The sequence below is a fragment of the Gossypium hirsutum genome, chromosome D01 (genome assembly GCF_007990345.1).
Source record: "Gossypium hirsutum isolate 1008001.06 chromosome D01, Gossypium_hirsutum_v2.1, whole genome shotgun sequence".
In the NCBI taxonomy this organism is placed as follows: domain Eukaryota; kingdom Viridiplantae; phylum Streptophyta; class Magnoliopsida; order Malvales; family Malvaceae; genus Gossypium; species Gossypium hirsutum.
Window position 1 is genome coordinate 10551553 of NC_053437.1, and position 27603 is coordinate 10579155.

The 27603-nt window shown below is 32.8% G+C and overlaps 1 protein-coding gene across 1 annotated transcript; it reads right to left on the bottom strand.

Moving 5' to 3' along the window:
• Positions 1 to 9558: 9558 nt before the first annotated feature.
• On the bottom strand, positions 9559 to 12633 carry LOC107921966 (transcription factor MYB97). The gene is made up of 3 exons (XM_016851761.2): positions 11781 to 12633; positions 10088 to 11231; positions 9559 to 9827 (listed from the first exon to the last, which is right to left on the bottom strand). Exons 1-3 carry the CDS (start codon positions 12117 to 12119, stop codon positions 9706 to 9708), a joined length of 1605 nt encoding a protein of 534 aa, XP_016707250.1. The 5' UTR covers positions 12120 to 12633; the 3' UTR covers positions 9559 to 9705.
• Between the last annotated feature and the right edge of the window lie 14970 nt (positions 12634 to 27603).

The following is a 27603-nucleotide window of genomic DNA, read 5'->3' on the forward strand; positions in this document are numbered from 1 at the left end:
GAAGCACTTGGTTCATAGAGATCTTGATTGCACTAGAACTGTCACAATAGATAAACTTCAAAGTCTTCTACCATTTGTCTCATCCAAATAACCGAGTACAACTTTCAGTAGCTATATACTCAACTACTTATTGTACCATGATACTAAGTTCATACCAAGATAAAAACATCCCCTAACGTGCTCTTCTAGTCATCCGTATTGTCTGCCCAATCTGTATCACCGAATCCAACCAAATTCATATTTGTGTCTTCTGAGAGCTAAACTCCAAATTCCAAAATCTAAATTCCAAATTTCAAAGTGCCATTAACATACCGAATGATCTTTTTCACAGCTTTTAAGTTTGACTCCTTAGGATTTGACGGGTATCTTGCACAAACTCCCATCCCAAAGCATAGGTTTGATCTGCTTGTAGTAAGGTAAAGTAGGCTGCCAATTATGCCGGAATAGCTACTTGAGCTAGTTATAACTCCCTTTGCATTTGAGCGTTCAGTTTGTTTGATATTCCTATTGGAGTTCTAATTGGCTTCGATCCTTCTAACCCAAGTTTCTTCACTAAATTATGTGCAAACTTCTCTTAAGATAAAGAAAATCTCATTCTCAAGTTGTTTAATCTAGAAGCCAAGAAAACATGACAACTCTCCCATTATACTCATCTTGAATTCAGATTACATCTTCTGCACAAATGTTTCTTTGGCTTATGAAGAAGTTGAGCCAAAAATGATGTCATCCACGTAAATCTAAGCTAGTGTGAGTACACCTTTTTGCTTCTTATAGTTTTTCTTATGTATCTCTTAATATATATCTTTAAACTGAATTTTTAATGGATGCCATGTTAAAATAACATGTTCTCATTGGTTACTTGTGCCACTTGCTTTCTTTTAACACCATTAACTTTTTATACAAAAAGCTATAACAGAGTGATAATTTAAGTACCAACATAGAAGAAAAAGATTTAGTTATCAAAATGAAGATTATATGAATTAATAAATAATATTTTTTGTAGACCGTCTAAAGTAAATTTTTTTGACAACCTATAATGGTTGTTGAAACTGGAAATTGGTTGATGTAACAATCCGGACAAAGTGAGTGTTGAAACAATTTTAAATTAATTTTTGAACGAATTATTTGAAATTGATTAAATTAAATTAAAAAACTAATTATATTATTTTTTTCAAATTTTAAAATTTATAAATTTTAAAATAATGAATGGGATTCAACGACTCGAATTAAAAACCTAAGAATTGATGGATTTGACAGGTTGGGTTTTAAAAGCTTTTGTTATCCATGGCGCCGCAAACTGAGGATGGACTTCCGGTGAAAAACGAAAAGTGAGGAGGCGCAAAGCAAGATTAAAACAAATATTTTGTTATTTTGACTCTTTAGGCTGTTGCCCAAAGTCAATTGGTTTGTTGACTTTAAAGCTATGAATTAATTTCAGTTGTAATAATTAATAAATTTTTTACAAGCATCATATAATTCACTAATGTTGTTGTTGAGTAATTTTTTCTATCTTTCATTAAAAGAAACATTTATACAGTTCATGATTTGACTCTATTATTCATGACTTGACCTCACTATTCATAGGATTGAGATTCTGAGCAGACATTAGGCATGTTGAGCACGTGTACTGTTTTAGTTCGCATGCTAGATCTCGCGGTCCCCTATATAAGAAATCCTTGGGCATATGCGAGCTGGGACTATGAGCTCCTCTCACTTATGTGAACTGATAGCGTGAACTCCCTTGACTATCCTCTCACTGCGTGTCTCACCGATAAACAGTCCAGATCTTATCTGGATTTCAGATTGGTGACTATGTATAACAATTTTACATATAAATCCTTTAAATTATAGCCAACAAATTGATGATATAACAAAAAAGTTGTTTAAAAGGTAATAGAAACATGAATCACTTGATATTTGGATATAGATGTTATTTGCACTGCTTTGGCTCATAAGATCTGATTTTCCTTTTAGTACTTAATAACGGTCAAACTATATAGTCATTAAATCTTCAAACAAATGATTCGACATGTAAGCTTAATTATGAAAATGACACATGAAGATGGCGAGTTTCTAGAATTGATGGCCAACACTAAGATAGTGAACTTTCTAGATAGAAAATTTTGAGATGATTTAAGAAATAAATATTAATACAAACCTCACTTACGTATCAATCCATCATTCCCAGCATCTGGTGTGTTGCTACCTTTATTGAGCGAAAAAATAATAGAAAAAGAACCAATCCTTATGCAAAGTGTTCAGAGTTTAGAGGTTGAGAAGAAGAGTTGCAAGAAAATGGCTGCCAGGTAATTTAGAAATGAATTGCTCTTTCTTTTCCCTCTTTATTCTTCTCCATAGTAGTTTTAAAAAATCAGTACTTTAAAAAGGTCGAAGTTAAAATTAAAAAAAAAGTTTGAGAGTAAATTACATGTGAGGAGGGTTTTAGCACCCTTGCGACACCCAAAGTTGATACTTTATTAAATTACAAAGGGTTTGATTTGCATCCGAATGAAATTAGGTGTCAGCAATGCATTTTTTTTATACGTTACTCGTGTTTCATAATTTGATAAATTTATCTAACTTTATTCATTAGTTGGCAAATTTGTTAGATTGTTACCATAAGCAAACTGGAATTGTCCTTTTTGATATTCATTAATCTTTTAAGGTTTTATCGCTCATATGTACTTGTTGATAGATTTAAGAGATTAAGGTTTTATCACCCATAAGTACTCGTTGATAGATTCAAACCCAAAACCTCATACTACATTCTATATAGATAGATCAATTGGTATTTACTTTGCAAAGCATACTTTTTTAAGAGATTCTAAGTTCAAATATATCAAAGGCACTTGTAGGTGACAAGATTTGTGAGTAATAAAATAGAATGATTTCGAATTGTGTATCACGACTTGATGGGTCAGTTTTAACATTTTAAACAATTGGTATCAATTATATAGATTTCATTTCTTTACGAATGAGATTTTACGTGTAAAGTAGCATATGCTAAGTGACAAAATTATGAAAAATTTATATTCGAATAGAATAATTTCAAAGATTGATTATAACATAAAAACACCCTACAATTTCCCAGCCCAAAAGTACAAATGAAATTTCAGCCAAAAAAAAAAAACCATAAAACATTTTCTTATCCTCAATGTTTGAAATTTTCAGCGCAGGTGACATGGGAGCAATGCATGCAATTTTAACCTTCCTAGTACTGGCCTTCGTTCCCTTTTTGCAACTTAAATACTACAACAAACACGATGCTTCTCCATTTGATGACAATAGCACCTTGATATTCGCCTTTTTCATCGTTACATTAACATATGTTGCAGCCATGGTGACTAATATCAAGCTCCGAATTGACGACAAAGATTGCCCCAACATCATCATCAGTATCAGCCTCTTATTTGCACCATTAGCATCCATATTACTCGTAACCATCATTTTCCCTTACCTTGGGTGGTCCTTATTGGTCCTATGGTGCGGTTTCTTCGCTAAACTAGCACTTGTCGAGATGGTCCACAAAGTAGCTCGATACGCATCTTCAATTAAGTTACTGCGTCGCGAGGCCAATAAAGATGATCAGGTCAATGACGACCAATCATCTGTAGTTACAAACAATTCTGTCGACTCTATCGTTTGACCATCAGTAGTTTACGAATCATTGGCATATATAACATTGCTTCTATTTTCGTGTATGTATCAAAATACAGAAAATTTGACTTTTGGAGTTCTTATATTCTTTCTTTGAATATATATACGAAAGGTATATCCAGTCATTGCCAATTTAATGTATAATATAATATTTTTATTTTGTATAGGTGCTATCAATTTATTTATTTATGTATTATAATGGTTACTTTTGATTGTAGTTATACAAATATATTTATTGTATTAAAATTAAGGGTCAATAATGACAATATAAAATGATCGCAAAGTAATAGAAAAATAGAAAAATAAATAAATAAATAAAATAAAAAATATAGATTTTATGTAGAAATCCTCTCAAGAAAAAGTCACGGGCAGAGGAAAAGAAATTTATTAATGTAAAAAATTGAATGATATAAAAGGAGTTTCGACTACATCTATTTAAATGCTGAAAAACTTTATTCTAATAAATATCAAATAGACAATGTGTAATTATATACGGATTCTACTTGTGTAGCATGGTCCGTATCGTAGGGGCCTACACAGATCCCCTTATTTTACCACTATATTTTCTTTAACAAAGATTCGAGTCACACAATTCTAATATATTGTAAGAATTTAAATGATATTAAAATGATATTTAAAAACATTTTTTTAGACCTTAAAAGAATATCTCATTTCAATTTTTAAAAATTCTAATTAATATCATTTACTTTCTTTTAACACATATTTCACTTTTAATTAAGTTGATTAATTATAATTTTGTTGATGCATTCAATTGATCATTTTAATTATAATAATATAGATGCATCAATTGTAATTAAAAAATGGAATAAAATAAACAAGCATACAAGTTCCAATAAAATCTGCCAGCAAAAGAAGTGGCTGATCCATTAAATAGGGATTCTCTCCTAAACAAAAACCCCTAATCATTCATGAACCAATATTAGAAGAAATTATTATAAGTTAAAATAACTTTTCATGGAATAATGTTTGATGTGTTGTTGATTTAGTAAATAATAATATAATATTTCATTATTAAATATTTTTTTTTTCTAACTTGATTTGTCTAACAATAATTTTTTTTATCTTGTTTTGCTTAATGGCTGTGCTAGTTTGTGGGTTGGTTACTACCTATCTTTTTTTTCCTCCTGCTAATCTTCCTCATTGACACAATATACCTTCTCTCTTTTCAGTTTGTAAATATACTGTGGGTATCTTTGGTGTCTTCACAAGTTGTGATCAACATATGCCGGTGTCTGTTGTTGTTGAAACTCCACCAGCCACGAGCAATTTCTCGCGAAAAGTGGGTAACTTTTCGTCAGCTTATTAATCTGAATCTATTTTGAGTAGGGGTGTGCATAATTCGGTTTTAACCAAATTATTCGACCGAACCGAGTTATTTCAGTTAATTTGGCAACCATTGAATCTAATTTGGTCGGGGTTCGATTAATGGTTTTTTTGAAATTTCAGTTAACGGTTAAATCGATTTGAAACCGAATAATTAACCTATTAACCAAAATTTTTAATAATAAAAATCATAGGCTCAATATATTAGATAGGTCCTGTAACACCCTATATCCAACCTGAACTTTGGGTTTGGATACCGGATGTCACAATTAAATCGTATTACTTAACAAAATTTCTGACTTGACTTATTTAAATACTTAGACCACACCAAATTTAAAATATGTACACCATATAACTTTATTCCAATTTCTTAGCTATCAAACACGTTCTATGAAATGATATCCAATAAAAATTCTTATCATATGAGTAACAAAATAAGTTGATTATAGTTCTTACAATCGTTTGGTTTATCGAATATATATAACATATACATCCCAAATTTGAATTCAACTAACTACGCTTAATCTAACCCTGAGGCGTAGCCTCTAAGGGTGCCCCTCTATATGTATGAAACTGCACCAAAATGTCCACTTAGAATTCACGAGGTCTAACTTGGTCCATTCCCACAATATCCATGTTAGTCTTTGATCCTGCAATCAAGGCAAACCACTCATAAGTTCAAATGAATTTAGTGAGTTTTAATACACCAATTATTAAATAATAACTCTTGATATCATGAGAAATAAGAGTGAATGCATGTAAATAAACTCCTAGAGTTTTATATAAGCTCTCGCAATTCGGCTAGTGTGGTCGACGCCTATATGTTCTTCTTGAACGGATCGTTGGCGGATATAGCGGGGGCGGATTTGGACGTATTCGTAGGTGATCCTCGAATATAAGATTCCATGTATAGTTTAAACACTACTCTTTTCTTGTGGAATTATACTTGGAAGATAGACATTAGCGGACTTCCCAACACTAGATAGTCCTAATGGACATCCTCTTCATTTGTTAGTCCATGACAGTATTTACAGAACAAATAGTCCTTATGAACATTCCTGTATTCAAGATAGTCTTTAGCGGACCTTCTGCATAAGTCAGTCCTTGGCAAACTTCCCACATAAGATAGTCCTTGGTGGACTTTCTTTTTTTAGCGACCCTTTTGCCTAGAAACATTTAAAAATAGAGTCTAGAGATCTGTCTCACTTTCTCATAACTAAAGTTGGCTTGTTCGTTACCTCTGGCTGACTCTTAATGACAGATACACATTTGTAATCATTCTAAAGGAAAAACCCCTTTTTCCACGTATATCCACATACAAAATGCTTTCACATATTCTCCTTGCATTCGCGTCTTGGCTGAACCTCTTATCAGTACGCTTGCTAGGGTTCCCATACATACCACAACTGTTATGATGGACTTTTCATCATGCGAGTCATATAGTGGATTTTTCATATATGCCCTGACGTGCTTCCCTGCTTATTGTCTTGTAGATTTCATTTTGCCATAAGAGCAAACCTATCCTCCGTTGTATCATACCATGGCTAGTCGTGGACTTTCGACTCTGATGAGTTAGTAGACCATTTTCATGGTGTCGCTCCGTGGAGACAATAAACGATTTCCATAATGTCACTCTATAGAGCCAATAGACCATTTATCCAATCTAATCTCCTCAAATCTTTCTTGTTAGTTCGAACACCTACGTGTTCACCCGTAAGGCTGGGCCATTATCATATCTTAGTGACTCCAATTCCCTTTCAATCCGCCTATTCCTCCATGATGACAATTTTCCTATCTTCAGCTAACCTGCCAATAATTCTCTCTGTACTCCATATTTTATAAACAAGCATATCATGCCCATCATTTCAATCAACACGAATTATTCATATACTATATGTCATGGATTACGCCACATTTCAATCAATATGAAACTATACTCATTTAACAAAAACATTCTTGCAATTCTCATACTTGTACAAACCTATGCATGCATATAGTCTCCATACAATCCTAGACAACAACACTCATACATAGCCGTAGACCCAAACCAAACTCAGTACAAAATATGCAAATAACACAACAACCAGCAAACATCCAAAAGTGGAGTAAAGAAACTCACCTGCTGTCTTTTCTCCCTGCCAGCTTAGCTTTTCCAACAACCAGAGTCTCCTCCATTCTAGTTAGTTAAGCATGACAACCAAATACACTAGTTAAATCAAAGGTATTCACGCTTTAAAATCCATAATCCAAAAACTTACAGAAACCCCAAACTTCTCTTTTCCTCAAATCCACAAGTACAGAAAGATTAAGAAACTTACCAGTTCATCAGATTCTCATCTTTTCAGACTCAATCCGCATGTTCATCGCTCCATGCAAAGCATTCCTTGAGCTTTCTCCTCTTTGAGACAATTAAATAAAAAGATGAAGAAGTGAAGAAATTGGAACAGAATTGACAGGAATTTTCCCTCCGGAATAACACTTCTCAACTATATATAATATTACATGCACAGTCACCTAAAAACCCATAAAAACCAACGGTTGACATCATTATGTTTCCCACTTAGGAACCAATCAGTTCCATCGTAATTGAACTAGAATTAAAACCCAACTATTTGCCATTCAGCCACTAAAAATTTTAGATTTTACAGTAGAGGTCACCAAACCTACGGTTTCTTTCAATTAACACCCTATTCTTTCTCTAAATTTCAAACCTCTATTGAAAACCGAGTGTGACAAGTCCAATATATTATGTAAGCCCAAAATATAAAAAATTAAAGAATGGGCTTAAAACTAATTGGATTTGTACTGATTATTATAATGGCTCAAAATCATAATAGATTTATATATTTTTAAACTAAATAATAAATAATAAAATAAAGAAGCCCTAAATTTTTTTCTTCCCATCCTCAAACTCAAAAACAAAGTCTGGGTGGGTGCCACTTGACTCCAAACCATCTTCTATTCTCATTGATTTCTTCGATTTTTTTTCATTTCATCATTTAAGTCTCAAACTTTCTTATTTTTAATGCAGTGTTTGTTACGATGATATTAAATTAGTTTTATTTGTTTTTTTTAATTAAAAGTAAAGAAAAATAACATTACAATGATGTTTTTTCATGTTTCAAACTTATTTGAACAAAACAAAAAAAATGTAAAATTTTCAGTTAATTCGGTTATCTGCCAAAATTAGCCAAAATTATTTCAATCTTTTAAAAGATTTTGAAAAAAAATTGGTTCGGTTAATGATTAAGACTTTTATGGTTTTGGTTAATTTGATGAATGGTAATTCGGTTCGGTTAATATCCGAATTGACCGTTTGAACCCCCTAATTTTGAGAGTATTTCGGAACAATAAATAATTTCATGAACCAGTTTAGACTCATGTTGTCTTGAATTTTATATGTTTACTGAAAAACATTATAAACTTGGGATTTGACCAACCTCTTTTGTCATTAGAGTCAATAGGATTTCAAGGGTCTTATAAAAAATTACGAGTCATTGCCTCGATCAACCTCTGTCCCTAGTGCAAATATTATAAGCTTGGGATTCGAGATGTAGGCGTAGGGATCACAATTCATAATGCAAATTCGGATATCCACTATTTTTTTTATCTATTTTATTTTTGGAAATTCGAATAATATTTATATTTAAATTTAAAATTTAAAATTATTATCTAAAATTATAAATTTTCAGAGTAGGTGCAAATAAATGTTTCAGATATTTATTATGTGAATATAAGAGATACAAATTTGAATATCTAAATAAGTTGTTTACGTCAGTTTATTATAAATTCAACTTGACTGACTAAAGTTGCTTATATCCTTAAGCAAACAAATAATTACAACTCTAATAGTTAGTCCTAACTTATTATAACCACTCATAGGGTGGGAAAATACAAGGGAAAATAATAAAAATAAATTAATCAAATCAGCACAGCACTTGCTTAGAACAATGCATCTCCCATGCGTATTGGTTGCCTATTTACAGGTTTAACATGACTGCCTATTTGATTCTTACAGTCCAAGATAAACTCTTATTCCTCGTTATAATAATCATAATAAATAACCTTATGCGTTTGAGATTGAGAAAATGTTTCACCAAACACGATTTCGATTTCAGCTTTTAAGGAAAAGGTGGAGAACGTGCACAAATCACATTTGCTTATTAATACATCACAAAATAAGACCCTAAATTGCCTCACTAACTTGACTGATATACGTATATTCTTTATTGCTTATTAATACATCACTATTGCTCTTAATTTATAATTATTGATATATTATCATAATTATTTAATTAAATCTCCTTTTGAGGAAACATTGGGCATCTATATTTAGCTAATGATAATTTATAGCCATATATGGGGTTGAACTTATAAATGCACTTACATTATTATAATATACTTGGAGAAAGCTTGGCTCTCCAATGAAAGGAATAAAGACAAGTATATTACTATTAATTGACAATTAATGACATTGCAAGAATACCATATAAAATATGTGAGGTAATGAGTTCAAAAAACAAGTTCAAAACCTCAGTTACAAAGACAAAACCATGGTAAGAAAAATTGGTGCTCGGTCGAAAAAAAATTTTTACAGAATAAATGTCGATTACTTTGCAGATTTTATTCACCGAATATTCATATAATGTATACCTCGAGCTTATTACATGTATATATATAGTGTTTTATGAACAATATGTGGTCTCATTTCCCACAATTGTTGTACCAATCGGGCATGGGCATCGATGAAGGAATTGCATTGAGTAGCCGAGAGTATTCTTCTTGTGTAGCGTTGATCTCTTGATCTGTCACTGTTTCTTCTTTTCCTTTGAATACCCAATCAATAGAAAAGAAAAAAAATCAGAATAAAAAAAGAGATGGTGACATTTATAAGGTTCAAATGTTAGTCTTTTCTCTAAATGGTTCCCTCACTTTGCTAATCTTGGACAATTATATGCATATTATTTACCTTATTTGACTTCAATTAATAATCCCTATCTTGCATCCAAATAAGGCTAAGCATGATCAACATTTAGTGGTGCCTACATATTGAAAAACATGCCAAATGCATATTTCATGGACTGACCTGAAGTTAAACCATCAGAGCTTGTATTGAATCCGTCCAAACAACTCTCCCGCCGCAGAATGTCGTTGTCGCCGGCCAACAGTTGAGCCTCTTCCAGCATATCATCCAACAAGCCACCCCCACCAAAATGGATACTCAAATGGTGGTGGTTGTTTTGATCATTACTGATATAGTTACAATTCCCTTTAGTATCAAATGTAACTTCTGAAGTCCCATCTAAGGACAAGAATTGGTTCGAAGGGAGCTCGTCGGTTTTCGACGTGTAATCGAATCCCGGAGTCGATATAAACTGACCGTTATCGAAATTCTGATGATCAGCGAGGATCCTTGAAGATGAAGCAAGATCAAGTGTGACTGGATCCAAGGTATATGAAGGGGAGTAGTGTGGGGATGTCAATGGCGTACTAGTAGTAACATTTGGTGCAGCATGGGAATTGAAAAAAGATGTTTTCTGAAACGGAGGATACTGTGACATAAAGCTGGAACTGGTACTGCTACAGCCGCCATTGACAGAAATACTGTTATTATGTCTTTCATTGTTGATACTTTCACTTACATCAGGTCTAAAGCGCTTATAACGCATTGGTGTCTGAAGAGGAGGGGTTGCTCTAGGGAAAAAGAAATCAGAAGGAGATTGAAGAATAGCATTATTAGTGTTGATGTTATTATTACAAGTGTTTGATGTTGAAGAATCAAAGAGAGGGAGAGTTGAAAATGCAGGCTTATGGGGAGATTGAAGTGGAGACACAGGGGTTGGTGTTGAAGGGGAAGAACTTGGAAGTGGAGATGGACATGGTGTTGAAACTGCACTTGCACTATGAAGAGGTGGTGGGGTTTGTGGGTTGTACAGAACGTGGGATGATGCTGAACGTGGGATACGGAGAGGGTGTGCTGGTGTTAAGATCGAGGCGTGGAGAGTCGTCGAGGACGACGGGTTTGGCGGTGTTTGGAAGGAGAAGGAAGACGTTGGCGTGGCTGTTGGGGACGGGAGAGGTGTCGACGGCAGTGATCGGTGTTGGTTTCGTTGGTGTTGGGAATAGAGAGGTTGGATTTCAGGAGGGTAAAGTGGGAGGCCTTGGCGTTGCCTTCTCTTCACTCTTGTGTTCCAATAGTTCTTGATTTCATTATCTGTTCTTCCCGGAAGCTACATCATAAGCAAACAAAAGCAATAATTAATAACAGATAAATGATAACCAAAAGTCTGAAGATTGGTAAAATTTGATGAAGAAAAAAAGGATTTGATCTTTGATGATGAGACTATTATTAGAAAATTGTGGGTTTTTTTTATAGATAATCAGTTCAAAACTGAAACAACAACAACATCACTATAGGAAGTAAATTAAACAGCTAGACGTGTTCCTAAATATATATATAAATATATATAGCTAATTATATGTTGTCAATATTCTAAAAAAATATGAACAAGAAGAAAAAAATAGCAGGGTTTAAGTGATTAAAATTCTTAAAAGTTACCCAGATTACGAACAAAATGCAGATTCAAACTGATATAATCAAAATGATAACTTTTAAAATCAAGAAACTAATTAACAAAACCATAAATATAAACTGTTTTAGAATGTAGAATTTGAATTTACCAACAAAGACCATGTAAGATCAGAATGACAAACAGTTTGAAACTCCATGGAAGAAAATTAAAAAAAGAAAGAAAAAAGAGTTATTAAACAAATTATACCTGAGTTGCCATGCGAGCCCATTTGTTACCCATTTTAGCATGCAACTCAACAATAATCCTTTCTTCTTCAGGTGAAAAGGCACCTTTTTTCAAGTTAGGTCTTAAATGGTTAGCCCATCTTAGCCTACAACTCTTCCCACAACGTGCCAATCCTGTATTCTTTTGTACTGCATTCCAGTTCCCTTCACCATGAGTCCTCACGTAATCCGCCAACACTGCATCTTCCGCAGCCGTCCACGGCCCCTTTTTCAACATTATACCACCTTCTCCGCCACCGTTGTTGGAACCACCACCCTCGTTTTGTGTAGTGATCTGGTTGTTTCCTCCCATCATCATCATCTTCCCACGTTATATACTAATTAATAATTTAATATATATATATATACACGTGAAAAAGAGAGCTATATCTAGTTATTTTTGGACCTTTGGTGGTGTTTGATGGAGGGTTTTGGGAGCTGTTTTCAATTCTTTTCACCTTCTCATTCGTTTAAAAAAGGAAGAGGAGAAGGGAAAAGCAAAAATGAAGAAGAAGAAGAAGAAGAAGCAAGAAGAAAACTACGTGATGTTTTCTTAAAGGTAGGTTGTTTTGTTATAAGAAAAATGAAGAGAAAAGGGACAAAGAAATGAAAAGTAGAAATGAAGAAACTCGAGATCATAAGTCTGGGTTTTGTTCTTTGAAGACAAAGCTCATGTCAGAGGCAAATAGAAAGAGGGTTTGGGTGAAGAAAAAAGGGAGGGCCTAAGCTATACCCTAAAAGGAGGGTTAGACCCACAAATAGGCGGCTTTCGTTTTCATTACAAAGAAGGTTTACAGCTTTTCCCCTCTGGTTTTTCCCAATGTTTTTTGACAGTCTAGAAATGGCTTGTCATTATGGGTATTCTAACTTTGAGGTGGATTTTTTGCATTCGGGAAATATTTATCTCTGGTCAAAATCAAAGGGACAGTAAAAGGTTTTGACCCTCATTAATCATGATACAATGTTGATTTAATATCTTATTTTAGCTTATATTATTGGACTGAGATTAAACAATAACCCTTTTAAGGGTCTTTTTAGTTACATTTTCTTTTTTACAATGAAACCCTTCATTATTAAATTCAACTTGAAATTGATTTTATGTGTTATTTTCAGTTTATTAAATATTAATAATGTAATAACAAAATTCAATTTTATTCTAATATCAATTTATTAATATTTGTGTTTACTTATTTTGGTTATTTAATATTATTTTTAAGTTTGTGTAATTAAAATTTGTAAAATATTTTAATAATTTGAAATCATACAGCATTAAAAACTTTGCATGTGTACGACATGCTTTTCTTCTTTTAATCTTTACAAATTTGATGGAAATAAATTAGTTATATTATTATTATTATTATTATTATTATTTTAAAATTTAAAAATGACAATTTAAGTAGTAATCGGTTAAACTTAACCAAAATTTGAGAATATTATTTAATTGTATTATAAAAATAATAATAAATAATAAATTAAAGAAAAACTAAAAAAAATCCAACTTCCTAAAAAATTACAATAATATAATATTTAAAAAAACTAAATTCCTAACAAGAAATAAAATTTAATTTAATTTAATTTAATTTAAAAATAAAAAATAAATAAATAATGATATTATAAAACTATTTTAAATATTCTCAATCCCCTCCTTCCACTGCTCATACTCATCATTATCTTCAATTTTGTTGTCAATTTAGTTAATATGCAATTACTTCTCTTTTCACATTTGTTTGTTTCATTCAACTTCATAAAGAAAAATAAAAACTTTTATTTGCATAGAATCAATTTTTTTTATGAAAAATGAAATTCTTTCCTTGACATTCTATCTTAAAATAAATAAATGTATAATTAAAAAATTACCTCAATTACATGTTTATAATACTAGGCTAATCACACCGTGAGTGAAACAACAAAAAATATATCTATAAAAGATTTATTCAACAATGTTGATACACGAGATCAATAAGGAAGAGATAAAGAGGAGAAGGTGGTGATTACAAGGAGGTCAGTTCACTTATGACAAGTGAACCGTCAGAGGTGGAAGCTAAGAAAGAGGGGATGCTAAGTAACAGACGGAATACTTGGGGAAAAAAAGGGAAGATCCTTGCTTCCACATGTGTTGGGGTATATCTAAGAGAGGTCCCCTTGTCATGTAGTGTTGACACACACTTACAATATTGATGGTAGTTTGCTCATGTGGTTGGCTAGGTGGTAGGTCCGTTACATGTCAATCATTGCCATGCATAGTAATGTGGTTTTGCTTTGACATTCTCCTTATTGAGGTTGCATAAGGTTATTATGCCCTGGTGGTCCCATTTGAAGGCCCAAAAGGGGTGGCTGCTCATGCATGGTCCAACAAGAGGGTCACCATAAAAGGTATTTGATCAGGGGCCATTCGTGGGTACCTATTTAGGCTTTTACTAGGTCACTCATTTTTCTGCCATGTGCCTTTAATGGGGAAGGTTATAACAAACAATAAATCCTAATGGAGTGGTAAATGATTTTAACATTCATCAACATTAAGGTCGATTCTTAGACATTTGACTTATTTTAAGTTGTGGTTTTTAGTTGATTTATATAAAAATTGTATATGAAAATATGAAAACATAAAATATCGCTATAATAATATTTATTACTTTCTTTTCTTTTTTTAGCCAGTATTAGAATTTTATTAAAAAAAAAGACAATGGTATTACAAAACAAACTACATAATAATAACCAAAAACAAACAATAAAATTTCTTGCAAAATGAACATTGCATAACAGTACACATAAAGCCACAATGAACATGAATCACAATCATCATAATTCACCACTAGTCCCAAAATACACTAAGATGATAAGTTTAGCTTCCATCATAGCATTGGCCATCCCATTTACCTCTTGCAACGTATTGAAAAACATCACTTTTAATGTTGGTTTGAAGAAAGATTGTGAGGGATATTTAGCACAAAAAGCTTGGAAACAAAATACCTAGTGACTCCAAAAACAAAGCCACAACACTAACCAAATGGTCTTTAAGCACACCCCTATGCATGGTTTCCCTCTCATTGCTTCAACAATGTTGGATATAATAAATCCAACTAATGGGGGAGAACATATAATGTCACACTTAGGGAGGTCAAAAAAAGATTTAACTTAATAAGCTTCGACCTATCGAATCATCTTTTTTAAATTAAGGGTAGGGCTCAAGGCAGGTTTAATTAATGACCTATCGAGCTCTAGCATTTTGAAAACATGTTTTAAACTCACTAAAACAAACTTCATGTTTTAGTTAAAATTGAAATCGTTAATGGTGAAACTTGGATTTCTGAATTAAATAATTGTTTTAAAGTATTTTCCAACTTGTTTTTGAAGAGATTAGAAATTGAGAACTAATAGTAAGCTATAAGTACTAAATAAGAAACACTTTCACAATATTTCATAACCAAAACATAAAACAACAAAATTATGAACAATTAAACTTTAACACTCCTAGTACATGCCACTTATAACCTAAATAAAAATAATCAGAATTTATACTGAATTGTTGAACAGATAGTGTGATCTCCAAAAATAATCCAATTGACAGCTCGAATCCGATGATCTACAAAGAAGAAAACCCAAAACGAGGTAAGCTTGCATAAAACTTAGTAAGTTTGTAATATACTTAAACTTTAACTTACCATAAAGGATGTAATTTAAACATTTTAGAAGATAATTCAATATGCTGGTCATGAGTTCATTAATTACCTATACACATCACAAGTCTCACAAGGTTAGTGAGTTCATATATAAAATATGTAACTTTACCATGTTATCAAACATATACCCAAAAACACATTTGGTAGATAAACTAACCATCACATACAAGGATTAAATCTACAACTTACACATAATATAAGAACCAATAGTAAAATTTAACATAAATGTTTTGTAAATTTTTTTTACTTTAAACATGCGTACGTCACTCATCTTGACTTGTAGCTCTCGTCAAACACCCATTTGACACGGGTCCAAATCATATGATCCCATCCCCTACCCCCAATATTGTGTAACACCCCTAACCCGAATCTATTGCCGGAACAGGGTTATGGAGCATTCCCAGAGTTTATAGAACAAATAGATAGAAATTTCAAACATTTCATATCATATAGAATTCATGTCAAAAACCAATAAAAATCATACATATTGTCCCTTACACGAGCCCTCGAGACCCAAATTAGGCATTAGAAACAAATCGGGACTATATCGAAAACTCAAAGATTTTTTCAAAAAATATTAAAATTTTCTTTTTTTTTAAAGGTGCAAGGGACACAAGCCCGTGTGGCTAGGCCGTGTGTCTCACACAGTCAAGAGACACGCCCATGTCTCAGGTCGTGTGGGCATTCAAAATAGGGACACACGGTCATGTCTCAGCCCGTGTCCAAAATTATGAGCTCTTTGACTTGGGTCACATGGCCAAACCACACGTCCGTGTGCCAGGCCGTGTAAATATACTGACTTGTACTCTTTAAAAGACATAGGGGACACACGGCCGTGTCACTTGGCCGTGTGTCACACATGGCTGAGACACACGCCTGTGTCTCTACCCATGTGGACGGAAATAAGCTATTTTATAAGTCATTTTTCTCACCCAACAAGGCATGTACCTATAATTATCATCATACATACAAACAAGTCATATTATGGCATCCAAAACAAGTAAAAAACAAGCCTTAAATATATAATATCTTAACATACAACCAATATTCCTTTGGGCACCTCAGATGACAGATTATGAAATGTGTGTTCATGTATTCAATATATTCATATGTACAACTAACGTATATGCATAATTGTACTCAAGGTTTACCAAGATAATTTGTATGATTTCAAACCAAGTCACTTATCTACCAAAACATACCATCTGGTGCCAAAATGTATTTTAAATACTAATATATTTAAATATATTTATACCTTATATATTAAGATACCGATTCCTGATCAATTCATCACATCCTAAAATACTTGTAAATAAATGCACTTTTAGCTAACATTTGATCTTCTACCATACAATCATAAACCAAATCACACATCAATCATATAAGGCAAATATGCACCAAACCAAAATGTGCCTAAACATAAGCCAAATAAGTGACTAATTTTAACAAAACACATATAGACCAACATTAACCAGAATACCTATACATGCCATTATAACCAAAATCAAAACTTCCAAAAATACTGATAGAACCGATGGATAGTGTGATATATCTTTGACAAACTTCCAACTCGATCGAGTTTCCGAAAATCTGGAAAGTAAAGGAAAACAACTACATAAGCAATGAATGCTTAGTAAGCTCATATAAATTTTAATCATATCAATTCATTTCAAATATGAAATTTATACATATTAAGAATAATCCACTATTGGCACCGCAATACTCGTGAAGTTATATTCAATAACTCACAAGGTGAATAAATCCACAACATCATTTATACATATTATTCCTAGAATAGTAGGATTTTAAACAACTTTAACTCTTCCAAATTTCTTTATTTTCATTTGCATTTCTTTACTTTCCACACTCATTTCATATGCATAACACACCAGTCATAAACATATCATTCAACCATAGTCACAAACTAGTACATTTAAACATAGCCTTTTTCGAATTAATCACATTATAAGTCATTTAATAAGAAATTGCAAAACTTAAACCTTACCCCTCTTTCATGAGCACTAGCATATTTTCTCTTGAGTTCTTACCATTTCAGTGCATCATATAAATAACATATTACCATTCAACCAATAGTTTGGCACTTGCCTAAGCATCAACAACAACACTGGTTAGCGTACTTGCACATATTTCATATAAATTCAACATTGATAAATTTATTTTCTCGATATGTCACACTTGAATTTATTACTAGTCTCAACTTACATAATTTCCTTGTATCGTCATATCAAAAATATTCATATATGTACATGTCATGATACATATCATTCTCTTATCGTTTCTTCATAAACATATATCATTCATTTCATTATATCAATATATCATATACCATCATTTCCATGTATTTCATATAAATATCAAGAAACATGTATGAACTCAATAATAATAAAATTTATTTCATATAAATATCAAGAAACATGTATGAACTCAATAATAATAAAATTTACATATACATATACTTTCCACATTTCGTGTCCATATAACATGTTCAAATCATATCCATATATTTCAAATTTATTTTCGTAAAAATTCGTCTTGAAATTAGATTATCTCATACTAGAACTTTGCTCGTTGAATCGTTCATTATTTGATAGATACACGGGTAGTACACACGAAGTATACAATTTTGTAAACTGTCAATTCATATATAGGTATGTCATACGAGCATGTAATCGGGAAGCTCTTTCGAGCCGTATAACGGGAAACTCATGTGAACCATGTAATGGGAAGCTCCGAAAAGCCTTTAACGGGAAGTTCAAGCGAGCCAATATCGAGAAGCTCCAGAGAGCCATTAACGGGAACCTCTTCGAAGAGGAATAAACAGGAAACTCAAAAGAGAGCCATTAATTAGGGAGCTCGCAAGAACCATTTAATGGGTAGCTCGAGAGAGCCAAATATTAGGAAGATCATGAGAGCTAATAACGGGATGCCCTTTCGAGCTGTGGTGTGTCCGCAACACATACAGGACTACAACCAATTCGGGAACTTGTATCCATCAAATTTCATTTATTCATATGGGACTTAATATTTGTCGGACATTATCGGATATGTGAATGACTTTCATACATGACCATTACACAATTCACATGCAGCAAATTCAATTCAAACATATAAATATATAATTTAATTACATGAACTTACCTGGATAAATTGCAACAATACTAAAGTTCAGGGGCATTTTGATAATTTTCTATTTTTCTCGATTTTCCACCTGATCTCGATCTAAATTAATAACTTCATTCAATATATTAATTTATAAGATAAAACCATTCATTTCATGCAATTTAGTCATTTTGACATTTTTACAAAATTACCTCTAAAGTTTAACTTTTATTCAATTTAGTCCCTAAACTCAAAACATACAAATTAGCCATTTTTAATACAAATACAAGCTAGAAGAATGTCCATGGAATTTAATACAGTCCATTTTTGCAATAATTTCACAACAAACCCTTGTGTTTTTACTATTTTAACAATTTAGTCTCTAATTAAAAAATTCATCAAAATTACTTAGCAAAATACCTTTAAATATCAACTAATATCTCAAATTCATCATTTAACATCTAAAATCATATATATTCATCAATGGCAACATTCAAAATCTTTAACAGTTTCAAAATCGAAAGTACGGTTTAGCTAGACCTAGTTGTAACAATATAAAAACATAAAAATTATTGAAAACGAGGATAAATTGAACTTACCTGCAGCAAAAATATGAAAACCAGCTTAAAGCTCTCCCTCCATGTCGGTTTAAGCAGAAGGTAGAAGATGAATTGCATAGAAACATTAAAATTCAATTTGTTTGTTTTAATTTCAAACAATTTACCATTTTACCATTAAATCCTTTTATTTTATTATTTTCCATGCTTATGCCGCCTCATCATTTTAGCTTAGGTATATTTGCTTCTTAAGTCCTTCCTCTTTTATTAATCAAGCCATTTAATCTCTTAAATATTATAATTAGAAAATTTTACATCTTTTTCAATGTAGTTCTTTTTAATTAATTAACTATCTAAACTTTAAAATTTTTCAACGAAACTTTAATACCATCTTATTAACACTCCTTAAATATTTATAAAAATATTTACGGCTCGATTTATAGAAACAAGGTCCCGATACCTCCTTTTTCAAAACCACTTGAACTAAGGTTTTATCATTCGAATCTAATAATTCATTATAAGATATAAATTATTAATTCAAAAATATTTTTAAAATCATATTTGACTCGTAAATATTAAACAATAAGATTTACGAGCTTACTCACCGGATTTGGTGGTCTCGAATCACTATTTCGGACACCACTAAAAAACGGGTTGTTACATATTGTATCAAAAAATGTATGCTTCACTCCTTTTTACAATATTTCTAGTTTTGTTCATGTCTTATTATCGCTTCGCTTATATATATAATATTATGCAACACTCACGATGTAAGTGAAAAAAGGAATTTTGTGCAAGATATATTTAATTATTAAAAATTTCATACAAAAGTCAAATGATGTTTTGGTTGAAATGATTAATTAAATTAAAATTTTAAAGATCATGGTTTCTTAAATTCAATTATAAAGATAGTAATATTTTATTTAAAAGATAAAAAGATAAAAATACCCTTATATGAATATTTTTTATTTTATAAAAATAATCAGTTTTTAGTAATTTCTCAATTGAATTGATATGTGATTGATTCGTGGCAGCAATTCAGATAAGTAAATATCAGTTTTTTTCTTTTAAAATATCACGGTAGTTAATATAAATTATAAAATATAGGGTAAACTACTCTAGTAGTCACTCAGTTATTAATAAATTTCTTTTTTGTTCACCCAACTATGAAAAATTTCAAAATAGTCATCCAACTATTCAATTTTGTCTTTTTTGTCACTAGTTGGCTAACAGTGGCAACTTTTAAAATTGACATAATAGCAACTTTAATCCTCAACAGTTATAAATTATGTTAATTTAGTCTTGATTCTAAACAAAATTAACCCTCAACATTTACATGTTTTGTAATTTACTTTTCTTTTTGTAATTTTGCTTTTCCTTATGACATTGAGGGTTAATTTTAAAAGAATGAGAAAAGATGAAAATTATTATCTTGGATTTTTGAGTGTTTCTATGTTTTGTATATTTTTAATCAAGTTTAGCTGATAAATTTATTTTTTTAGCTTTTTAGGTGAAAGGGTCGCAAAGAAAAGCAAAATTGCAGAAAAAAAGATCAAATTACACAATGTGTAAATGTTGAGGGTTACATTTAGAATCAAGACTAAATTGACATAATGTATAATTGTTGAGGGGTCAAAGTTACTATTATACCAATTTTAAAAGTTGTCACCATTAGCCCGTTGGTGACCAAAAAAGAAAAAAGTGAATAGTTGGGTGACCAAAAAGAAATTTACTAATGCTTAAGTGACCATTTTGTAACTTTTCATAGTTAGATGATAAAAAAATTACTAATAGTTGGATGACTACTAAAGTAATTTACCCTAAAATATATTACGCACTAATTACTTTAGGGGTTAACTATACAAATAGTTACCTAACTTTAAAAACTTTCAATTTAGGAATTATCGTTTGAAATTGTTTCTGTTTTGGTCACCATCGTTAAATTTATAACGTAAAGCCTTTTTTCTAACTAGTATAATAACACATTTAATCCTCAATACTTACATATTCTATTAATTTGATCCTAGTTCTAAATAATTCAATAATTTTAAAGTTGAGTGACCAAAAATGCAAGCATAATTGAATGTTCATTTATATAATTACCCTTACTTTAGTTAGAATATGACCAGTTCGTACATTGAAAAAGGAAAATAGACTTACTAAAGTCTAATAAATCCTCAAATTTACCAAAAGTCTAATAAGATCAACCATCGAAACCAAACTACGTTACTTTAAAGGAAAAAGAAATCAAAACTCTGGAATCCCTTGGTCGTACACGTTTTGGTTGGTTTGACACTTCAAAATAAATATATATATGGTCCTTCCAATATTATATATATGGTTTACACAATATAAACGTGTGCCTATGTTAAGCTGAAAATACAAAGTATAGTAATTTCTGCCAACCAACATTGACCATTGCCCCAACCATAATTTAAGATGCCATGCCATCGACCCTTTATAAATCTGTCGGCAAAAACCATGAATGATGAATGATGAATGGTGAATGATAATACATCTTCTTCTTCTTCGTCGAAGCATAAACTTCTAGCTTCCATGGCTTTGCTGCAAAACATCTTCGGCTGCTTTACAGAATCTTCCGAATCCAAATATATTTGCCATGGCGATGTTTGTGTTCTTCGGAATCAGAAGAAACCTGGGAAGAAGAATATGATGTCGACCTCCACCAACAACAAACCAAAGCAAAGCAATCGGAATTTCCTCGCCATTCTTTCCGTTAGAAGAGCTTCAACTACCTAACTGTGGTTACCTATATCGTTCATATACATATATATGTACACACTGTAGAGGGATAACTTGTAGATTGTTTGATAATGGGTTATTGTTGTTTTATGTCTGGGTTGTTTATTTTGATAGCTAACAGGCCGCCAGACTTCTGGGAACAACATTAGATGTTTCTGAGTTCTGAACCGTTTGTTTCCAGATTCATTTGTTAGAAAAGTGTGCTTCAATATTCTTGATCTTTGATTTTGATAATTTAAGATTACTTTTATTTCGACGTAATAAAAGAAATACTGTAAAAGTACTCGCTCGTTAATGCATTGTTCCGCGCTGCCCGGATGTAAAAAATTTAATATATGTGTAATGGAACAATTTCGCCCTAAAAGATATTTTTTATTTTCCATCACTTTAACATGTATAAAAAAATTATTGTGACATTTCATTTTTTATAGCATTTTCAACCCGGTCATTTTTTATATATCGCAAAGGTCGATCGCATCATTTAGAATAAAAAAGAAGTGTCACAAGAGATTTTCCAATCCATAATAAATATTTTTTTTAATATTTTTAACTTCGAACTTTCTTGATTCCCATCCAGATAAGAAGTTTCATAAACTGGTCTATTTTTATAGTATGTCTCTTTAAAACGAAAGTGGAGTTCGCCTTTTTTTTTCCAGTCACTCGTAGCTTTTCTGTTTCGTTGATTTTGCTCGGATCCACCTCTTCCTCTGAAAAAAGGGAAGAAGTATTTTCTTCGGTCCCCTGTTTCTGGTTAGCCCCTCCCCCTTCAAAAATAGTTTCTATTTCTATGTTTCTTTCTTCCTTATTTTCCCCCACTTCTTTTGTTTCGGAAATTCCTTGGGCCCAGATTACAAACAAATAAAACAAAAATTTTAACAAAAAAATCAAAAGTCCATTGCAACAGTCCATTTACAAAAAAAATATCAGGTCCAAATATAAAAACCTAAATGCCCAGTGGCCCAAACTATTTCAGAATAGGGTTTTTGGCACCACTTCTCTCGCGCCGCCTCCTATCCCTTCACAACCACGCCACCCGAGGCCTTTCATCTTTGCCACCATCATCATCAACCACCACCTGCAAAAAAAGAAAAAAAAAGGACAGAAGAAGAAACACAATAACACACAAGAAACAATATGAAACAATAGAAAAAAATAGAAAAATAATATTGTGATGCAGCTATAAAGAGCTTGAAAACAGATTGTAAAAGGAGGTTTTTTTGAAAAACATAGAATGCAAACCTCAAAGGTGACTCTTTTTTTTATCTGCTATTTTTTGTTTAAGAAAACATAAAATAAATAGAAGGTTTTTACCTGAACACTGCTTCGTATTCCACCATCAGGGTGGGTGAGGACGCCATCTTCGATGAAGGACGGCTCCTTTCAGCGCATGACCTCCAAATCGGCTTCAATTCACCTAAGGACCTCGTCGGGAAGGAAGGTGCTGGACGCCTCTCGAAACCCAAGAAAACAGAAGGGTTTTTTGGTCTTTTTTTAGTATTTCGGTGGGCTTTTGGGGATTTTAGCTCAGATCGGGGCTAGGGGAGATAAAACGGCTAAAATAGGCTTTTTCGTGAAATCTAACAACCGGGAACGGCGGTCACAGTTGCTGATGATTGGTGGCCACGGCGGATCGACAGTGGCTCCCACGGTGAAATGATTTTTTTTTTAAAAATTTAACTTCAATAGGCCTAAACGGTGCCGTTTACTAGTAAATTGGATTTTGATTGCACGAACAATATGACGAAATACAAAACATGCATCATGGGTATCCTTGCAGCCATAGAATGCAAGATCAAAGTACTGGAGGTATATGGGGATTCTACACTAGTGGTCTATCAACTTAAAGGTGAATGGGAGATAAGAGATCCCAAGTTGATTGAGTATAGAAGGCTGGTCCTAGAGTTAATTAAAGAGTTTGATCACATCACCTTCTACTACCTCCCGCAAGATGAAAATCAAATAGCTGACGCTCTGGCTACCTTAACTTCCATGGTCAAAGAAAACGAACAAGAGGATGTAAAACGTATCTAGATTAGTATTTATGAGGCTCCAGCTCATTGTTACAATATCGAGGAAGAAGAAGAGGATGATCGCTCTTGGTACCACAATATACTGCTATATGTGAGGAATCGTGAATACCCTGATCAAGCAATTGAGAATGATAAAAGGATGTTATGAAAGCTGGCCAATGACTATGTCTTAGATGGGGAGATCCTATACAAAAAAAGAAAGGATCATGTGCTACTAAGATATGTGGACACTGTTGAAGTTAAGAAAATCTTAGAAAAAGTCCATGAGGGTATCTGCGGAACATATGCTAATGGTTTTACAATGGCCAGACAAATCATGAAATTTGGATATTATTGATCCATCATAGAATGAGATTGTATCAGTTATGCCAAGAGATGTCATAAGTGTCAAATTTATGGAGACAAAATTCATGTGCCTTCTTCACCTCTTCATGTTATGACTTCTCCATGGCTTTTCTCTATATAGGGCATGAATGTCATTGGGCCGATCTCGCCAAAAACTTCCAATGGACATCGATTCATCTTCGTAGTCATTGATTACTTCACTAAGTGGGCAGAGGCCACTTTTTACGCCAATGTCATAAAGTAGGCAATCAGCAAATTCTTGAAGAAAGAGATCATATATCGGTATGAGATGCCAAAAAAGATTATATCTGACAATGCATTGAATTTGAACAACAACATGTTAGCGGGGGTCTGTAGTCAATTCAAGATCAAACACCACAACTTGTCACCATATCGCCCAAAAATGAATGGTGCGGTGGAGGCAGCCAATAAGAACATTAAGAAGATCGTGGGAAAAATGACTAAGACTTATAAAGATTGACATGAGAAGTTACCATTTGCCCTCTATGCTTATCGAACGTCTGTTAGGACCTCCACCAGGGCAATGCTTTTTTCATTAGTCTATAGAATGGAGGCGGTTTTGCCCATTGAAGTCTAGATTCTTTCTCTCTGATTTTTGTCAGAGTTGAAGTTAGATGAAGCAGAATAGATCCAATCTCGATATGATCAACTGAACTTAATTAAAGAGAAGAGGTTGAAAGCTATCCATTATGGTCAGATGTACCAAAAATGAATGATGCGAGCTTATGACAACAAGGTTCGCCCTTGAGAATTCCATGAGGGGGACCTGGTATTGAAAAAGATTATTCTCATACAAAAAGACTTTAGACGAAAGTGAATGCCAAACTGGGAAGGACCTTATGTGGTAAAAAAGACCTTTTCTAGAGAAGCACTGATTTTGATTGAGATGGATGGAAAAAACCTGCCTAATCCTGTAAATTTAGATTCAGTTAAGAAATACTTCACCTAAGAAAAAAATGAGGAGAGGCCAAGGCGAAAACTCGCATATGGCGCATTGAGACCAAAATGATTTGAGTTGAAAACCCGAAAAAAGGCAGCTCAAATTTAGATCGAAGATTGAAAATGTGGTGCTTGGGTCTTCTCTGAAGGAGAAATGTTACATCTTGGGGTATCAACAAAATACTTTAAATCTCCCAAACACATATCAAGCTCAAAATGGTCCTCAAGAAGTTTGTGCAGAGAAGCTCATGCTACGATATTTGGGGCACCTGTTTTCATCTTACTCATTTTGTATTTTAGCAGCGCTTGCTATTTTGATTAATCTATTTATTTCGAGTTTTGCTCCCAATAAATTTCAATATTTTCCATTGTTACAATCTTTTTCAAGCATTTTTTTCATTGAAATAATGATTAATGGACTAATCATATTCAAGAAAAAGAGTTTTTGCATATTGCTCTGAAAGGTTTCTAAAAGGTACAAGGACCTGAAACAGGACTACTAGTTAGAACTGACCAAATCTAAGGGTTAGAAATATCGAAGAACAAATGGTTAAATTATGATTACTTCTTTGAATTTCCTGTCAAAGATACCAGATCTGAACAAGAAGGCATGATAATACATCAGTGATGGAACCTTAACAAACAATGAGTAATGACAACCTAAGCATTAAAAAGGGAATCACTCTAAAAAAAATGACAGTCTACATGCATGCAAATATTATTCATATACATCTAGTTAGGAGCATTTGATTCATTCTGATCATAACATCCTAATCGCTTGACATAAATATAGGCCTATGAAATGGATTCTACAGGTCATGTTCCCTGGAGAATGGTGTAACAGATCAGTGGAACCACAAATCCTATATCCCTGAAATTATAGTGGGATGGTTTGAAGTCATCGTGGCGAATCTTATCTCCCTGCAGTTGTAGTAAAGTAGATTAAAGCCACAAATCTTATCTCCCTAGTGTTATAGTGGAGCAGATTGGAGCTTCAAATCTTATTTCCCTAAAGTTGCAATGGAACAGATTAAAACTACAAGTTACAAATCTTATCTCCCTGAAGTCGCAGTGGAGCAGATTGAAGCTTCAAATTTTATTTCCCTAAAGTTGCAGTGGAACAAATTAAAACTACAAGTTACAAATTTTATTTTCCTGATGTTGCAATGGAGCATATTGAAGTTTCAAATCTTATTTCCCTGAAGTTGCAGTGGAACAGATTAAAGCTACAAGTTTTAAATCTTATCTCCCTCAAGTTGCAGTGAAGCAGATTGAAACTACAAATCTTATTTTCTTGAGGTTGCAGTGGAACAGATTAAAGCTACAAGTTACAAATCTTATCTCCCTGAAGTTGCAGTGGAGTAGATTGAAGCTACAAGTCTTATCTCCCTGAAGTTGAAGTGGAGCAGATTGAAGCAACAAATCCTATATCTATGAAGTTGTAGTGGGTTAAAATGAAGTTACTTGAAAAATAGGAGCACCAAAAAGTTCAAGATTCAGTGAGATCAGACAAAATTTGTCATTATTAAAAGTCTTTACTCCATTCTCATTACACGACAATAAATAAAGAGGGGCAGCTGTAATGGCCCAATTTCGCTAAGGCCCAGATTACAAAAAAATAAAGCAAAAATTTTAGCCAAAAAATCAAAAGTCCATTGCAGCAGTCCATTTACAAAAAAAAAAATCAGGCCCAAATTTAAAAACCTAAAGGCCTAGTGGCCCAAACTATTTCAAAATAGCCAGAAACCCTAGGTTTTTGGCGCCACTTCTCTCGCGCCGCCTCCTATCCCTTCGCAAGCACGCCGCCCGAGGCTTTTCGTCTCTGCCATCGTCATCGTCAATCACCACCTGCAAAAAAAGAAACAAAAGGAGAGAAGAAGCGCAATAACATGCAAGAAACAGTACGAAACAATAGAAAAGAATAGAAAAATAATATTGAAATTCGGCTATAAAAAGTCTGAAAACAAATTGTACAATGAGGGTTTTCTTTTTTGAAAAAAAAACAGATATCGAATACAAAAAGAACAATCAACAAAAAAAAATAGAATACAAACTTCAAAGGTGACTTGTTTTTTTATCTGTTATTTTTTGTTTAAGGAAACATAAAATAAATAGAAGTTTTTTTACTTGAACACTGCTTCGTATTCCACTGTCAGGGTGGGTGAGGACGTTGTCTCCGATGAAGGACGGCTCTTTTCGGCACATGGCCTCCGAATCAGTTTCGATTTGCTTGAGGACCTCATCAGGTAGGAAGGTGATGGACGCCTCTCGAAACCCAGGAAAATCGAAGGGTTTTTGGTCTCTTTTTAGTATTTCAGTGGGCTTTTGGAGATTTTAGCCTCAGATCGGGG

What these genes read in the sequence shown, in the direction of transcription:
- LOC107921966 (XM_016851761.2), bottom strand. Translation starts at nt 12,119, where the DNA reads ATGATGATGATGGGAGGAAACAACCAGATCACTACACAAAACGAGGGT. An exon ending in GGGCTCGCATGGCAACTCAG is followed by an intron (nt 11,232 to 11,780) that starts GTATAATTTGTT and finishes CTTATGATGTAG; the next exon opens with CTTCCGGGAAGAACAGATAA. An exon ending in CTCTGATGGTTTAACTTCAG is followed by an intron (nt 9,828 to 10,087) that starts GTCAGTCCATGA and finishes GGGTATTCAAAG; the next exon opens with GAAAAGAAGAAACAGTGACA.